This window comes from Nelumbo nucifera, chromosome 1 (assembly GCF_055504915.1).
Source record: "Nelumbo nucifera cultivar China Antique chromosome 1, China Antique-T2T, whole genome shotgun sequence".
Classification (NCBI taxonomy): domain Eukaryota; kingdom Viridiplantae; phylum Streptophyta; class Magnoliopsida; order Proteales; family Nelumbonaceae; genus Nelumbo; species Nelumbo nucifera.
The window spans coordinates 184125391-184144349 of record NC_142649.1 but is presented as its reverse complement, the minus strand read 5'-3'; the positions used below and the strand labels follow the sequence as shown (position 1 = coordinate 184144349).

General features: G+C 40.0%; 1 protein-coding gene across 2 annotated transcripts; it reads right to left on the bottom strand.

The window, feature by feature from the left end:
• Positions 1-7861: 7861 nt before the first annotated feature.
• On the bottom strand, positions 7862-13407 carry LOC104596017 (ubiquitin-conjugating enzyme E2-23 kDa). Of its 2 annotated transcripts, none has more exons than XM_010256995.3 (6): positions 13215-13407; positions 13047-13126; positions 12221-12335; positions 12033-12085; positions 11755-11823; positions 7862-8108 (listed from the first exon to the last, which is right to left on the bottom strand). In XM_010256995.3, exons 1-6 carry the CDS (start codon positions 13256-13258, stop codon positions 7978-7980), a joined length of 492 nt encoding a protein of 163 aa, XP_010255297.1. In that variant the 5' UTR covers positions 13259-13407; the 3' UTR covers positions 7862-7977. The 2 variants fall into 2 exon arrangements, with proteins under 2 accessions (XP_010255297.1, XP_010255296.1); XM_010256994.3 differs by having other exon boundaries at positions 11755-11883; positions 13215-13405.
• Positions 13408-18959: the final 5552 nt, after the last annotated feature.

Sequence of the window (18959 nt, the reverse complement as noted above, 5' to 3'; positions counted from 1 at the left end):
CCACCGATTGTAAATTCGGTGAGCCACCGACTGGCCCACCCTTTTTTACTTTTCAACAAGATGAGACACAATACTATATTTATGGATGTTGTTGAGATTTTTGTACATGGGTCGTTCTTAGACTTCCTTGATGGTTGAATTTTTTATTTAGAGAACCTCTGATGTATTATTGAATCAGTTTTTGTGCTTGCCAAACCAGGGCAGAAGAACCTAAATCAATAGGGTTTTATAAAGCACCAGATGCATCTAAAATTTTATTTTGAAAATTTGAGAAATAGTAGAGGATAAATTTGATATTTTATTTTTCAATGATGTTATTTATCAAAAAAAATTAGAAGGTATTTAAGATAATATGTAAATAATAAGGGTAAAGATAGTTAATTTCCTAAATATTTAGAATCAAGTGATGTACCATTATAGATGTAAATGGCGTGCCATTTGTTTGTCGTAAATGCTTTATATTTAGGGCTTGTAGCCTTTCTTTGCTCTCCTTTCCTATCCTCCCCTTTTCCTTTCAAATTTCTCTATTTTTTTCCTCTTAACACATTGTATTGGAAAATTACAAGTACCCATTTATGAGGCACTTAGGCATTATTAGGCACCACATCAGCAAAATAATGAATAAACGCCTACCCATTGAAAGAAGCACTAAAATGAAACTTCCCCCAACAGTAGATGTGCACATAAACAGAAGCCTACTTTTACAAGTCTCTATGTGTACAGATTCACATAATGGGAGAAATATATTGAAGTGGTGCCTATGTGGCAACATTTATTTAATAAATGCCCACAGTTCTAAACACACTCATGATTAGATCTGTTCATGGGCCGGGCGGCTCGACGGGCCGGCCTGGCCCGGCCCCCGGACGGGCTTGAACAAGTATATGGGCCCGCGGGCTTAACCTCGGGCCAAAAAGCCCGGCCCGCAATAAATTCGAGCCGGACTCGGGATTTGCCAAAATAGCCCGGCCCGACCTATACTTAAACCTAAATAAAACCCCTAGTCGAGACATCTATGTCTCTTCCCATTCTTTTTTTCAGCCGACCCTTCATCTCCAATCTCCAGTTCTCCACACTGCACAGTTCTCATCCTCACTCTCAAGCAGCCACAATCGGCGAGGCGGCGAACGTTCACTGGCGCAACAACTCCGGCGACGGCGGTGAGCTCTCTCTCTCTCTCTCTCTCTCTCTCTCAGACGTGAACTGGTCAAGTGATCATTGTCAAAATCGCAGGTCAAACTCGCAGCTCACAGACCACAGTCACCGATTCACCGCGAACTCTCCGGTGAATACAATCACCGGCGGCGGCGATGAGTCCTCTTTACCATTTTATTCTATAACAATCTTTAGTGTTTATTGTTTTTATAATTGTTGGTCCTGCTGAAAAGAACAAGGCAAACCGCAGAAGTGGCTTGTTTCTTCTCTCTGTCTAGGAACAATTAATATACAGAAATAATCAAATAATATTAAACAACAAAATAAAAGAAATGTAACTTGTAAGCCATAAAAGAGGGATGGGGTGAGAACTGAGAACTGAGAACTTGTTAGTGCTTGAAGCAGAAACGTTAGGAGACTCAGAAACGTCAGGCTTCGGGCTCGGGCTCGGGCTTCCAGCTTTTTGTCAGGGCCGGGCTCGGGCCCAAGTTCTAGGCCCGTTGGTCGGGCCGGGCTCGGGCTCGGGCCTATCATTTTTCCGTTAATGAAGACTAAAAGCCCGGCCCGAGCCCGGCCCATGAACAGGTCTACTCATGATGTGCTCAGGTGTTATTACATATAAGACAAATTTCCCTATGTAATTGCTTTTATGGTATTCAAAAATTACAGAAATATCACATATAATACAAACCGCATTATGCAATTGGCTATGATTTTGGAAAATTACAAGTATAACACAAATGTAATCATGACGTCACATAACCCTCTCCCCCTTTCATATTTGCTATTAGATATCTAGCTATTTATGATTATGCTATTATATAATATAAAAGTCATTTCTCTCTTCTTTCTTGCCTAATTCTCTTTCCCCTTAATTCTCTTTCTTGCTCTCTCCCCATTCTCTTCCTCAAATTTTAATTATTTACTTATTTATTTTATTGCATTAAACAAATCATTATCTAAACATTTATTTATTTAATAAAAATAAATTATTTATTTAAAAATAATTTACTAACAAATTATTATTTCTAGCAAAAAGTTAACCAGACTAGGGTTGTGAGTGGGTTGGGTCTACCCGATGGATCTAAACCGACTAAACCAATTATAATGGTTTGGTTCCATGATTTTATCTAGATTAATAACTGGGTTGGTTCTGGTTCTTGCTTATCTAAAACTGATTTAAACCTAGAATCGATTATTTTATGGAGTATATGAATTTTTTATTTTCTTATAACTTTTATTATATTTTATGTTTAAATAACAAATTGAATAGATAATCATATTCTATGATTTTATCCCGATTAAATAATTGATTCAAGACTAGTTCTACCTAAACCCAACCCATTGACAACCCTAAACTAGAGTGAGACCGTCTGGACCGGGGGTTTCAGGTCCATGGGACTAGGTATTGGAGACCCCCCCCCCCCCCCCCCGCAATGGCTAGTTTCAGCTTTTTGAGGGGTTTTTAATAGAAATACCCCAACAATTATATAGGGGGTATTTATGTATTTTGGCTTTAGGGGAGAAAAAATAACAAATGCCCCCCAATAGCTATATAACAACTAGTTTGAGGGGGAATTCTAGGTAAAGTGATAAATGACTTTACAATGACTAAAATACCCCTCCCAACAACTAAAATGACTAGTTTTTAAGGTATTTTAGGTAATTGAATTATTTTTAATTCCTATAAATAGTCCAGTTCTCCACCATTTTCACCACACCAATTCAGCAATTCTCTTATCATACTCTCTCAATCTCTCATACTCTCATACTCTCAATACTCTCTATACTCTCCAATTCTCAAGTCTCAACTTTTTTCAAGTTTTAACAAGAAGTCTTGCTCAATTATCTTAAGTTAGCAATTTGGGAGGCTTGGAAGCTTTTATCGTTGAGAGATTCTGAATTGACAATCCGAATAAGTGAAATTAAATTAATTTTTTTTTAAATTAAAAAAATGGTTGGTTCCTCCCAAAATCAATTCTCCAACATATTCAATGCCAACAATATTCAGTCGCAACATGATAGCGTTAACATTGATATGGATGCTACTGAAATTGCTGGAGCTCCCATCCCTAGTACTAGTATTGTTGCTGGGGGTAGGAAAAAGAAGGAAACTAAATTGACTAATCCAGTTTGAAACTATTTAAAATAGAGGAGGTTGAGGGGAAGGGAAAAAGGGTTGTTTGCCAAAAATGTAGGAGTAACTTTAGTTATTGTAGCAAGGGTGGCATTGACCACTTAGGTAGACATTTGCTCACCCATGAGAAACAAGAAGAATAAGAAGGGAAAGAAAAATCCCAAACACAAATTAGGAGGAGGGTTTTGGTACTTTTAAATATTCACACGAAAAAATGAGGCAAGAATTGTCAAAATATATTATACATTCTGAACAACCATTTTTGTTAGCTGAGGATAGTAAACTTGAAAAATTTTTACATAATTCTGTAAATCCTCAATTTAAAAAAGTTTCTAGAAATACTATTAGAGAAGATGCTTTGAAATTTTTTTATTCATATAAACAAAATTTAATTTCTGTTTTATCAAATCTTAATTCTAGCTAGAGTTGTAGTTACTTCTGATATTTGGACCTCTAAATTAAATATAAGTTATATTTGTGTCACCGGTCATTTTATTGATGAAAACTAGCTTTTACAAAAAAAAAAAAATAATTTTAGTTACTAGGCTTGAGCAGCTATATATTGGCCTAACTATTGCTGCAAATATTTTAAATACTTTAATGTTTATGGAATTGACAATAAATTTTTTTCTATTCGTTTTGATAATGCCAACAATAATGATTCAACAATAAATATTTTAAAATTTCAATTAAACCTCATTTTAATGGTAAATTATTCCATATTAGATGTGCATGTCACATCTTAAATTTATGTTTTCAAGATGCTTTAAATATTATTTCTCATTATATTTCTATATTAAAGGTTCTAGAGCAAGAAAACAAGAATTTAAATATTTATGTCATAATTATGGTTTAAAATCTAAACATTTGATGTTAGATGTTAAATATAGATAGAATTCTACCTATTTTATGTTAGAAAGTTGTATTCCCTATAAACAAATTCTTTCTGATTTTTATAATTCAAAAATGCCAAATGATATTATACTTGATGAAAATTAGGAAATGGTCATTTGTATAAGAGATTTTTTACACAATTTTTATGATGCAACTAAGGAATTTCCGGGTGTTTATTACCCAACTAGTTGTCTTGTAGTTAATCAATTATTCATGATTAGTAAATGCTTTGCAAAATATAGAAAAAATCCGCAATTTAGAAGTATTGTTGAAATAATGTAAAATAAATTTAAAAAAAAATATTGGGAGAATATTTCTCCTCTTTAATTGTTTAGCTACAATATTAGATTCTAAGATTAGAAAAGATGGTGTAGATATTTTACTTGAATCATATTGTGAAAATATGAACATTGAAATTGGAAATCAAAGGGAAAAAGTTAATAGTTTATTATTTGAAATGTATAGTTCATATGAATCTAATATGGTAGGGAACTAAAAATCTAAACTTGTACAAGTGCAACTTCTACTTCCAAAACATCTAGTTCCAGTAGTGCGAAAGATAGAGTTTGGTCTTTAATAAGTAGGAGGCAGAAATCTGTTGCCACCTCATCAACAAGTTCATTTACCGAACTTAATTTTTATTTAGAAGCAAATTTTTTTTAGTTTAAGTGATTCCTTCGACTAGAAAGGAATGAATAATTTTAATATTTTAGCCTAGTGGAGTGGACATGAAAAAAATTATTCAGTCCTTGCCGCCATGGCATGTGATCTACTAACCCCTCTGGTGTCTATAGTTTCATCAGAGTTTTGTTTTAGTGCAAGTACTAGGGTGCTGGATGACAAGAGAAGTTGCATGAATGATGAAAGTCTGGAGATGCGCATCTACTTCAAAGATTGGCTAGATGCTTATGACAGATTACAAGACAAAGGAGGGCATGACACTACACCTAATGATTCACTTGAAGTAGATGATCACAATCAAGATGGAGATGAAGGTGGAACTTGAAGAAAAATGATGAAGACAATAATGTATACTCAATAATTTTGTATATTTTTTAAAATTATTATAAATTTTGTTATTCAATTTCATTTAAATTATTTGTTATTTTTTCAATAATGTAATTTTTAATTTCTAATTTGTAATTGTATTATATTTTTTTATATTTTATTCCATTTTGTTAAGTACTTTTTGACCATTATATAGTTCAAGTTTCAAATTTCAATGAAATAAAATTCCTATTTTTCCCAATTTGTTGTCCATTTGGCATTTTGTATTTTGTTAAGTTTTTTTTTCATTTGTTTGTTAGAATTTTTATTTTTTTTTTCAATTTGTTTAATTGTTCCCAAAGGAAAGTTATGTACTTTAGTTTTACCTAACAAAAAAATTAAAAAAAAATCAAAATGTCAAAAAAAAAAAAAACAGTGTGGCCCGATTCGGCCCAGGCTCATAGCACGGCTTGCAGCCCGCTCGGACTAGACCTGCGGATTGGCACAGCATGGCATGGACCCGCACAGGCTCAGGCCGTGAGCCGAGTTGACCCCCCAACTTATCCCAAGAGAGGAAAGCACAACTCGACTCAGCCCGCGTGCCAATACAGCCCGATTTACAGCTCTAACTAAAACCTCCCCTCTCGGCTGTATCAGCCGTTATATCTAACGGATGAGTGAAAAAGACAATACTGTCCAACCAAACTAAATGTTGATTTGTTAGGTTTCTAATTGAATCATAAAGAAAAAAAGGCCATCCTCAACGTTAGAAACACATCAACCTCCATCTGTTGCAATTAATTTGACCGGTAATCTTTTATATGGAACATTAATATCAAATTTTCTGCAATTACCTCTAAAATAAAGAAAAAAATTAAAATACTAGGTTCAATTTATATTTGATTTCTTCATTTTTTAAATATTTTCTTGTGTTTCAAAAAATCTGTTGTTCAAAATTTGAAGAGGGTGGAGAGATCAAAGAGACCAATCAAAGCTTTCACCAAATGGATTCCAAATTGCAAAACCCATATATTTGAGAGACCAATCAAAGCTTTCACCAAATGGATTCCAAATTGCAAAACCCATATATTTGGTTGTGAAGAACTTCATGTTGCCAAAATTTTAGGAATAACTTCACTTGATAATCAACTTTAAGATCTAGAAGCTTAAAAATGCAAGTTGAAACCAAGGTCGGTGATTGCCTCCAGGCCAATCTCCAAGTAAGGGTGTCAACGGACCGGTTTTGGATTGGACCCCACCCAGTCCAAATTCAATTTGGACGAATTGGATGGACCAACAAGATATATTGGATTGAACTAATCCGGTCTAAAATATTTATTAGATTGGATTGGACCTGGTCCGTCTGTAACAAATTTATATTGGGTTGGGTTGGATTAAGCCAATATCTGGTCCATTGATGTAAGATAAGAATATATGTATCAATGGACCGGGTTTGGGTTGAAACCAATCTAAATCAAAATGAATTTGGACAGATTGGACAGTCCAGACATTGAATTGGACCAGTCCAAATTTGTCCAAAACATTCATTGGAATGGATTGGACCTGGTCTATTTATAATGGACTTACATTGGACCAAATTCAGTCCAATCGACACCCCTATCTCCAAGTATATATTTGTCCATGTTAGTGAAGAGGAGAACAAAGAAAGTAGTAAGAGAGAGAAGTAAACAGCAGAAACAAAGATTCCGAAAAGAAAAGTTCTGAAGAAGTCTTTCGCCACTGATGGTGCCACCGTTTGCCGTTAATGCTTGATCTACCACTACATAGTCCCGCCATTTTTATTCGTGGCATTCTCTGCAACATACATTTGGGATGAAATTTCAATGGAGATCCACGGGGGTTTGTTAGATTATTTGGATGGAAACCTAGGAATTAATTGGTTTTGGGTTGGTAGTGAATCTCAAACATCAAGGATGTTTAGGGGGTAGTATCAGGACATAAGCGTCAAATTGTATTCCACTAAGGCACTAACCCAATTCAATATCAGTAGGGCTCACAGTTGTATATAACTATATATTGTCTCTGTCAAAATGTTGGGTGGTCATTGATCAGCCCAAGCATTTACAATTATTCTAATCTATAGAAACTGCTATGGTTAAGGTTGGATTGAAATGTTTTGTTTCCATACAAATGATCAAATAGATCAAAATTGAAAATTCTAATCTAATGGTATTTCAGGATAGAGTTGAAATGACTAAGCATGTGCGTGACGCACATTATCATGGCCTTTGATCTTGATTTGATATTGATCTCAGCTAGCAGTACTTTGGCTCATCACAAAAGCAAAAGGGTTGAACTCAAATGGTGAATGGGATGCCACGTCATGTATCAACAGATTTGACGGAATGCTAAGGAGGGGAAGTGTTTCTCCGATGAAGTCACCATACACTTATACAAGGGAGATCTTAGGCTGCATTTGGCATTCCTTAAACTTATCTCCTTATTGCAAAAAGGAGATAAGTCCTTGAAATAAGGAATGCCAAATGCAGCCTCAGTTCATTTTAAAAATGGAGGGGAGGTCTTAGCCTTTATGGTATAAATGAAGGGAGGTTTAAGTCTTTTACCCTTTTAACCTTTCTACTATTCCCAATGCCGTGTTATCTTGCAGTCCCAACAACCGAAACAAAAGAGGCAGAGTAAATGTATTTACAGCATGCCCAGCCCAAGTAAATAGAATCCTTTTCACAATAAATAAGGCCTTCTGCGGCACCGAGTTTGTTTAATCTGAAGCTAAATTATCATGTACAGATACAGACTGCTAAGAGGTGTATGAATTAATGCACCTAGGGGTCCGCATGGCCAGCTACTGCATCATCACTGGAGGCATATTCATCTTCACTTAGCTCCTCATCACTGGACTTCTCCTCCATGGCAGCTCCAATATCTTCAGGTTTGGCATACTTCTCACAATATTCTGGCCCACGAGCAAGCATACGAGCAAGAAAGACAATGTAGCATAAACTATGTTACGTGTAACAACTTGACCCAAAAAAAAAAGTTAAGTGTAACAAGCTGCATCTGCAGATGAAATGATAAGGTAGACAGGAACATTACTAGTCCAAATAAGTTGAGCAGAGTAATATTCAAAATACAAAGTTCAGTAAGTACCATGGTCAAAAAGAAAAAATAGACTATTCAAAATACAAAGACAAAGTTCAGCAAGTATACCATGGTCAAAAAGCAAAAATAGCCAACTTTCAATTTCGATATTGGTAGAAACTCATCCCAAAAGACGATGGCAATAGACAAAGTTTAATTTAAACATAGTTTGTGAAGAAGGAAGATAGAAACTCCAGTTGCAGGCAACCAAGCACAATACAATGCCCATTTGGGAGGCTTCCACACAGTGGTGTATGGTGTTCCATGAGCTGAGAAACCCGGAACGCCATGAAGCCATTTTGATAAAATTCTAGAAAGCCGAAAGTAGGCTTAATTGAGCCATAAAATCAACTTTCCAGTGAAGCTAGCCCAGGTAGCTTCTCCGAAGCAGCTCACTCGATGCAGAAGCCCTCCCAAATGGGCTCATGGGACACGCTTTCTAGGATGCCCTTACAAGGGGTGTTCACCAATATGCATGATTTCAAAACAAAAATAACTGCAACAAAACAAAAAAATGTTTTTTTCCGATACCAGTGGAAGCCCTTGTGTCACACAATCCATCAAACAACATACCATCACTTCCTGGCAAACAGAAGTAGAAATACATCCTCCATCGTACAATTTATTGGTTTCTGTCAACATGCTCTAGAAAAAGATGTTCAAAGCAGCAACACCTCCACTTTTGTGAATGATAACAGCACATTTGTCGTGTTACCCACATCTCTCCACTGTGACAACTAAAGCATCTAATTGTTTTGCGTTTTGAGAGCTAAACTTAAGACCAGAGGATGTAAAATCCAAGTCCAGAAAAGGGGCAAGAGCTTCTGCCAAATAGGAATTTGTATGTCAACGTGTAACCCCAGAGAAGAAAACAACAAGGCCATCCCCAAAACACATCCAATCCTAACATGCTTGCCCAAATAGCACCTGTTGACATTCAACTTGATGGCCTCGTTGCTGACATTGCACCAACTGGTTCTTGGTTGGAATGGAAAAACATTAACATTTTTCCTCCTTTGAAAAATAGATTTTGTCCCACCCGTTAATAAGGTGTTCCTCCTCAGTGACAAGCCATACTTTCTATTGTTTGATGTCCAACTTCAAACACAATTAAGATGAACTTTCATGGCAGAGGCCTAGGGAATCAAGACTTATCAGGAGTAGGGTGAGCGTACAAATTAGGAAGGGCGCATGCTAGCCATTTACTCTGTGCCATTGGTATTGGTGACTCAATTCAAGCTGAAACATGGGCTGTATCACATGGTCTAAGGTTGGTAAAATACCTAAATCTCAGAAAAAACAAATATTGATTGAGGGAGATTGACAAGTAATTACAAGATGGATAAAAGGAGCTATAGAAGGGCTTAAAATATCAACACTTGATGAGCGAAATTAACAAGCAGGCATCAGAATTGAGGGCATCCTACAATTGGATACTGAAATCTGATAATAATTTAGCTGATGGGCTAGCAAGACAAAGGACCAACAGAAATTAGACATATTGGGGTCCAGGGATTAGTCTCAATGGGTGAAAATTTCTAAGTCTCTCTTCTCTCTAAAGGGAAGCTATTGAAATAGGATAGGTGGCTACCTACAAGGGGTGCTTGGCACTTGCTGTACACTTTCAAATTCTACATCAATAAAATATTAACTGACTGATTAAAAAGAGGAAAATAAAAAACTTTAGCATAACATGTTTAGAGAATGGAAGTAAACTTGATTAGGTACTTGAGCAAGTTTAAGATTACTTGATTACAACTTTCTGAACCTTCAATAAACATCAGATTCTTGCTTGAATAGTCGATGTACTTGAAATTTGAAAAGAGTGAGAACTTCAAACTTGGTGGTTGGCTGTACATCAGGAACAGAAGTGAACAAGCTACACATTGTAGCATCCTCAGTTTGGTATAACCAATTAAATTCTTCAATGCAAATATATTTTATAGTGCCTAACAGGGTGGTTTCCTGCAGAAAAAAGTACGGTTAATCCTTTTTACATTATTTCATACCATAGTTTTCGCGCCTTGCTAGGTGATAGGGGGGCGCCTTGTCGCCTAGGCGATGGATTTTTTAAGTAAAAAACATAGATCCTAGGGTAGTTCCCTAGGTGCCATAACCATATTTTCTTAATAATTATTCATAATTTTCATAAGAAAAGTATAAAGTTCATGTTAAAGTATAGAAAATCAACATATTCATGAGAAGACAAAGAAGACAGAAAAGAAAATTGAAAAAATATAGGGGCTGAACCCTTATTTTTGTTATAGGAAAAGAAGAAAAGAAAAAACAGAAGATATGAAACAAAAATTAGAAGATACGGAAGAAGAAAATGTGTTGATTAGTCAAAATTTTAATTCTACCTTATTGATTCAGGTTTTGAAGTCTTGAGGGTTCAATACAGCATTAGCAATGTTTGTGCTGATTAAACCCTAACAAATAAGAAAATAATAAAAAGAAATTAGTATATAAACACACAAAATGAATATTTTAGTTTAATAATGTTTATTTTATAATTATAATCTCAAAAAATAAAGAATAAAAAAGCATTTTATAATAGAATGTACAAAACTGCTTGGCATTTAGGCAAGGCAAGCCTCCAAGGGCACCTTGTCGCCTTGACAACTATGTTTCATACTTTTAACCAATGAAATACGATTGCTATACTTACCCTTTCTCCCATTTCACTCCCACCCACATCTCCTTCATTTTCCCCCATGTACTGCTTTCCACTCCAAAGTCCAAATCATGACCAAACCTAAGAAGCTGTGGACCAAAAAGCTATAAGAACTACAGTTTTGGCGAGACTCTCAGAACTTGACATCTATTGAATACTCAAAGCATCATGACCCACCATTGGATGATTCCTATTTAATAGAGGGCTTACACCTAGAAGAAGAAAACAACTTGACTACAACTTCAAGTCATATGGTTTACCTAATTTAGAGCTTAGTGAGAGTTTTGGTAGAATGTTTTCACATCCAATGTTTATGCGCAAGATAATAAGTTGGTAACTTGGATCATATTTATAGCTATTTTTGCCTAATTAATATTTAAATTACTAACAAATTACCAAACAGTAAAAATGAAAAATATAAGAATGGAAAATAGATAGCTTCTATTAGATTTAAGCTTAGTAAACAGGATTCATGTAGCCAATCCCATATAGTTGGGATAAGTCTTAGATGAGATTGATGATGAAAATTTGACATATGTGAAAATTTTCTCATTTTTGTAATTTAACAAATGTAGGTAGAAATCAAAATCTAATTAAAGCTGCACATAGTAAATCTGAGAAAAATATTAAATCATCAAGTTCCATACAAATGTATCATGGCCAAAATCAATTGCTTTCAGGGCTATCATTATTGCAAATATAGGGAAAACTATAGTAAATGAGTTTCCCATAAGTCCATCTTAATATTACTGATTTAGAGAACATTGAATGTTGAGAAGAAAACTACCTTTGACTTTTTGCTCATAAGCAGCCCGATCACGCATCATCAAAGCTGCAGCATCTCCATTCAATGGATCTGATGGGTTCGGATACAAAAGAAGTTGTGGCAAGAACACTTCAAATACATTTACCAGATCTGAGAAACATTGGCATTAACATCTGAATACAATTGCATCAATCCATTAAATTGAAAGACAACAACAATTCCAAATTCAGTGCTTATGTAAAGCCATGACAATCTTATGCACACATAATAAAACAAGTTATTGAATTAGATTTTTTTACCAAACATGGGGCTCCAGGTCTGGTTGATTACATCCAAGCAAACTGACCCTGACCTGAAATTAAAACAACCATGAAAAACAGATGCACAAAGTGGTTAACCTTAACCTAATGGGTTTTGTAAACTACCTGCAGAAAATACTTAATGAAGAAGACATTGGAAAAAATGCAATCACCTAGTTATTACTCACATTTCATCTACATTTGGGTGGTAAATCTTGTTAACAAAACCAATTGAAGGAGATTTATAGGGATAAGCATCCGGGAGCTCCACTCTGATCCTCCACACACCTCCATGGTAAGGACCTTTCACAATCCATATAAGAAATAATAATATCAATACAAACAAATTGCTAGGAATCTTCACAAAAGAAGTATTGCAATCTACAACTAATTGTTGCGAAGTTACTTATGATTATGAAATGGCAATGAATGTGAGGCCGATTCGACTAAATAGCAATGTTGAGAACTGAAGCAGTTAACAGTAACCAAAACAAAGAAAAAAAAAAGACAAATGGCTAAAATGATTTCTAGGTTTACACTAGAAACTGAGAAAATATGATAAGCAGAAAACGAGCTCAAAGAGACGCTCAGAAAAGTGAATATTTTACTTTTAATTTCATCTGAACAGAAAAGAAATATATTGTTGTGAGAACCCATGGAAAAAAAAAGGGTTAAATCAAGGAATTAGAATTGAAACCCCACATCAGACCCTACGGCATAAAATATAAATTAATTCCGAAAATTACAAAAAAAAAAAATGAAGGGGAAGTAGTGAAATAGTAAAATAATCATTAACTACTATCTATCTTCCAACCAGAATCGAGAGGCAATGCGGGGTTTGAAGTACTACTAATAGTCAACACGATTGAAACAGAGAAAATAATAATAAACTCAAAATAACATAAACCGATAAAAGCAAACATACTAAAAAGTTCATATATTTTTATCTACACGAATTAAGGCGAAAAATAATTATATATACGAGGAGAAAACATATGGGCATGGAAGATTTACTGTCACTGGGTCCATTAAAATCGACATGGAACTCTTGCATGCCATCGTTGATCATCTCTACCTTGTAATCACTCATCATCCTAACGGAATAAACAAACAAAAGCAGAGTCAAAATTACCAGCAAAGAAAAAATAAAACAGGATTGAATATGAAAATTAAAATTTTTACAGTTTCATGAGGTCCATCTCTCTGCGTTTGCTTGGGGAAGACATTTTGTTATTATTAATCCCTCTTCTTTGGTGGCTTCAGAGAAATGTATAAATAGGTGAAAAAAGAGAGAGTTTTTTAGCAGCAGAGACCAAGATACAGAAGCAAAGCGGTTCAGAGTTGAGACAGAATGACAGGAAAATGAGGACATGTGAAGAGAATTTCAATTTATATAATATTGTCCTACACGACTCGTCCAGCAATAGCGACATCCAAGCACCACCCAGCCCTAAAATTTCAAAGGATAAAAGAAATTATTTTTTATTTTTTTATAATAATATAAATATAGGAATAAGTAGACTGCACTCCTTGAAAAATAATTTTCTGTCGTCTGATCCTGCCCCCACCAGTCAACAGTTAACAGTCACCACTCTCATAAATCATTAGTGGAAGCTGTTTAGCACCCAATAGGAAGTGTTTTATAAAGCCAAACCTCCCAATATCTTCCATTAATGCTACACCGTTGGATGAGCATCACCTCGAATAGTCTGGAGTCGGCAAATTACAGCCCGATCAATCTGAATTTCGACCAAATAGCCCAAGCCCATGCATTGTGTTGCGTACGAATTCTGCTAGTCTCAGGAAATCCCTACCCCTCGATCAAGTAATTTTGTGGGTTCGAGTATAAATAATATGATCACATGCGAATTTTAATGAGTTCAAAATCGTGTATTTTGTATTATTTTGTATGTATTTTCACTTTATATATTTGTATTTGTACTCATTACTCGAATTCGATCCATTTATAATGCTACAGCTCGGTTCGAGACTGTTTTATAAGGTTCGAGTCAAAATCTTGGCTTAGCTCGAGTAAAAAATTCATAAGCTCGAGTTCGATTTTGAGAAAAATATTTTATAAAAATAAAAAATTATAAATATAAATATTTTTTATTTGATATTTAAAAATTTAAGAATTATAATATTTTTATTATATATATATATATATATTATTTTCTATAATTTTATTATTATATATATATATATTCGAGCCGGCTCGCAAGCCTCACGTGCAGAGCACTAGTAGGCTCGAGTTCGAGCTCGAACTCTGATGATGCACGATCTGGCCGGTCTTAGCTGTCGATGATCTTGCCTCTGAACTGAGTAACAGGGACCTGAAACGGGAGGAGAAGAGAAGCTCCGGGGAGAACCCGGCGCAAGGGCTCCAAAGCTCAAGTTAGAATCCTTCAAAGGCAAGAATAACCAGATAGCGCAAGAGTTAGCATACCTCGTCCCTGGGGGGTAGAAGCCTTTTATAACCACCTCGCGCACTCACTTCCAGGCCTCCGTCAGGTCGGGCATGATTACTTCTGAACTCCTGCCAGTTCGGGTGTCATTTCCTCTGGTCGGACAGAACCGCCACTGTTCCTTTTGTCGGAGCCGTCTCTGCGGCTAGTGACGACGGTTGCAGGTGGCGGTGGCAGGATGCCGTTTGAAATGCGGCTGTCAGGCGTCAGATCCCAAATCAGTCAAGTACGTCGCCCTTGGATAAAGACGTCATCGGTGTCGGGTATGTTTGGCTGGCCTGGTGCTTTGGAAGTGAAGTGTTGGACTGGCGAGCGAGGTGCCTTGAGTTCGGTTTGGAGTGTTCCGAGCTGTCACGGGTCAGCTTGGGGCAGCTTTGCGAGGCTTGGGGCCCAGTATAGTTCGTGCTCCTTGCAGGGAGCTCGGGTTCTCAATAAGGAGCTCGCTCTTGACAGGGAGCTCAGGCTCCTAGTAGGGAGCTCGGGTTTTAGGGAGCTTGGGCTCCTAGTGCCGAGCTCGGACTTGGGGAGCTCGGACCTTTGATAGGGAGCTCGCACTTAATCAGGGAGCTCGGGCTCCTAGTAAAGAGCTTGGACTAAGTACAGCGGTCTGGAGTTCGGGCTCGGTAGTGAGCTTGGACTTGCTTCCGATGTTTGCTTTGGGTGCTCTACTGTCCCGAGCTGCTTGCCTTTGCCACGTGTCGGGCGATCGCGAGGCCGGGCCAAATTTCCCTTCATCAATTGCCCCCCACTCCCTGTGACAACGGTTCCGTCTTGGCGCAGGGAGTTTGCAAGGTAGTGGGAGGGTTTTGGTCCGTATTGAGCGCGCTCGCTCCAAATTGATTTTCAAAAAAGGGCGCGCGTTTCGGAAGTCGTGAAGTTAGTTATTCGAGAGTTACGCTGCAGACACTTTTATTGCGAGGGGACGTGCGCCGTTGCTCCGTCAGTTTCGGGAAGACGCGTGCCAACACCTGTCCTCTGACAAGACGTGTGCGACGTTCCGTCAGTCTCTAAAAGACGTGCGCCGATTGGTTTTTGGAAGACGTGCGCTTTAGCGCGGTTGTGGGCCGTTGGATTGGCTTTGATCTGGGCCGTCGCTTTCCGTACGCTGTGGATATAAATAGTGCGCAGGGGGGGCGTCCTTGCTATTGTCGTATATCTTGAGCTCGCGCCTTAAGTTTCAGCTCGCGTCCAGGCTTTTCAGCTCGCGTCTCAGGTCTTGCTTGTCTTCTTCCCGGGTGAGTATTTTTTTGGAGTCCCGTTCCGTTTCGCGATGTCTGGTTTGGATGGTTCAGACTTTTCAAGCGGGTCTGATGTGGGTTCCACGAACCAGTTTGCGTCCCACGGTAGTTCGAGCGAGCCCGATGTAGGTCCGGAGGGAGGGGTTGGGCCTACCACCCGAGGTGCTTCGGGTAGGTCGGCATCCACCTCCCGTCGTGGCCGGGTTGTAGATCAGTTCGGCCCTTCGACCATGACGCTTGACGAACTTCAAACCCTCGTAGACTACTATAATTTGCCCAGTGAGTATGGTTATTTTATCCCAACGGGGAGCTTTCCTTGGGAACATGGCCCCGATGAGATGGTGATTTTCTGGGAACAGCTTGCCGCGGGGCTGCGACTGCCCTTCCACCCTCTTGTTGTCGAGGTCCTAAATCACTTCGGTGTGACGGTTGGCCAGCTTCACCCGAACTCTATTAGGAACTTAGTGGGAACGATCTCTTTATTTTGCGACGAGAACTTCCCTCTGGATCTGGAGATTTTTTCTTCTATCTTGATGTTGAAAAAGCAAGTGGGTCCCCTCCCTGGGCGTAGGCGGGCATACTACCTGTCCCCTCGCCCGGGCTTCAAGCTCTTACACGGACTCCCCAATAAGGTCCCGGCGTGGAAGCGGGACTATTTCGGAGTGCGAAGTGCGATGGGGTGGCCGTTTCAGACCGGCTAGGGGGTGGCTGCTCCTGATTCCGGCGTCACACTTGATGAGGAGACGGCGGAGGGCCTTCGGCAATGGGCGCGGCTTGGGCTGGATTGCCAATGGTATCTGACGGAGGCCAAGCTTATTGCTGCGGGCCTGAGTTCGGGTAGGTTCTTTCCCTAGTGATCTTGTCTTGTTCTTCGCTTACGTCTTACTGATGCCGAACTTCTTTTTCGCAGGTACAATGGATTCACGAGGGTCACGAGGTGCGCACTTATTCGAGGGGATGAAGAGGAGAAAGCGGGTGGCCAAGCGAGCTCGCGCCGAGCCATCCCGGGCTGCGGAGCCCGAGGTGCCGGACTGTCCGGCAGAGGAGCCCGAGATGGTTCCTCCCATGCAGGGGCCGACGGGGGCTCCTTATGCTGAAACCACACACACGGGGGCTCCCGCTTATTCCGAGTCCGCTCATATGCGAGCTGGGCCGTCGGGCTCGGAGGCCCCGGAGGACTTCAGGAGCGTGCGGTCGCCCGTGCATGCTCTTCAACGGAGTAGGGAGGCAACGTTTCCTGAGGAAGTCGCGGCATGGACCGAGCTCCCTCTGCACCAAGTGGCCTACCGTGCCGTTACTCATGCCATGGTGGTAAGTGGCCTGCCTCCGAGCTTAACTTCTATTTTTTCATTCGTTTCTCTGATCTCCTTTTCCTTTGATAGGTGAACTCCTCTATTCACGCCTTGGTGAACCAGGTGGAGAAATGCTCGCGGCAGGCGCGAGCTGCCGAGGAGGCTGCTCGGGCTGCCAAGGAGAATGCCCGGACTGCCGAGGAGAATGCTCGCGCTGCTGATGCTGCTGCTCACCGTGCGCGGTCTAGGCAGGCGAGGTCTCAGAGGGATGCCGAGGCCATGGGGGTGGTGGTGAAGCGCATGGCGGAAATGAAGCTGGACTTGGAACACCGGGTCGAATATCTTCAGGAGGATATCAGGGAGAGGACTCAGATCTTCTCTCAGGGCATCGAAGACGCGAAGAAGAAGGCTGTTAGCGATTACATTGCTTCGCCGGATTTCGATGACCTGATGGTAGACTCCTACAGGAGGGGTTTCAAGCTGAGTCGGTGGATGATTCGGAATACGTACCCCGACCTCAATACCAGCGCCATATCCACTTCGCGCATCACTCCGGAGATGGCTAATGCCGCGGATGCCGAACCGGACTCCGAGGGGGAGGCAGGTCCTTCGGGCGTTGTCGGAGAGGCTTCTGATAACGATGAAGTAGCTCCGGGCTTGTAAAATGTAATGAAATGAAATGTACACATCTGTTTTGAAATGAAACGTCTTTTTGTTCGTGTACTGGTGTCTTCGAGCTTATATTTTTTGCCGAACTGACCATTTCGGTCCGTCAGTTTGTTTAATGAAATGACTTCGGCGTACTTGCTTTGGTGGCCTATAGATAGTACCTTCTCAAGTTGACAACGTTCCATGCTCGGGGTACTTGTTTCCCTTCTAGGGTTCCGAGCTCGTACGCTCCCCCACCAAGTGTTTTCGTTACTCTGTAAGGTCCTTCCCAGTTCGGTCCCAGTTTCCCTACGCCGGTTTCGGGCACCATGACCTTACGGAGAACCATGTCGCCGACGCGGAAGTTCCTCTTTTTTACTCGCGCGTTGTAGTACCGAGCTACCTTTTGTTGGTAAGCCGCAGTTCGGATGTGCGCGAGGTCTCTCACTTCGTCCAGTAGGTCGAGGTTGGTGTGCAACTCGCCCTCGTTTGTCCGTTCGTCGTACGCTTCCAGTCGTAACGTAGGCACTTCGATTTCCGTCGGGATCACTGCTTCGGTGCCATAGATGAGGTTAAAGGGGGTCTCACCCGTGGCAGTCTTTTCCGTGGTTCGGTGTGCCCATAAAACACTTGGTAGTTCGTCTGCCCACAAACCTTTGGCCCGGTCCAATCGCGTTTTTAGTCCGCGGAGGATGGCTCTGTTCATTACTTCTGTTTGGCCATTTGCCTGCGGGTGTGCGACCGATGTGAAGTTCTGACTAATTCCCATACTTTGGCACCATTCTTGGAACTTGATGTCTTCGAACTGTTTGCCATTGTCGGAGATCAGTACCCGAGGTAGCCCGAAGCGACATACAATGTTCTTCCAAAAGAAGTTTTGTATGTTTCGGGCTGTAACTATTGCCAGGGGTTCGGCTTCTATCCACTTTGTGAAATAATCTACTGCCACCACTAGGAATTTCCTCCCGCCTGTCGCTGGTGGGAATGGCCCCAGGAGGTTGATGCCCCATTGGGCGAAGGGCCATGGACTGGTGAGGTATTTGAGGTCGGCAGCGGGTTGATGGTGGATGCTGGCGTGCTTCTAACACTTGCCGCATTTTCTGACGAGCTCGATTGCCTCTGCCTTCATCGTTGGCCAGTAGTATCCTTGTCGAAGTGCCTTTTGGGCGAGGGCTCTGCCCCCCAGGTGTCCGCCACACAAGCCTTCGTGGATGTCGCGGAGTACCAGCTCGGCTTCGGTTGAGCGCAAGCATCGCAGATAGGGGAGCGTGTTGGATCGTCGGT

Coding starts and splice junctions, on each gene's coding strand:
- LOC104596017 (XM_010256994.3), bottom strand. CDS start 13,258: ATGTCTTCCCCAAGCAAACGCAGAGAGATGGACCTCATGAAACT. Junction 12,086..12,220: donor CACCCAAATGTAGATGAAAT/GTGAGTAATAAC, acceptor TTTTAATTTCAG/GTCAGGGTCAGTTTGCTTGG. Junction 11,884..12,032: donor GACCTGGAGCCCCATGTTTG/GTAAAAAAATCT, acceptor AATGTTTCTCAG/ATCTGGTAAATGTATTTGAA.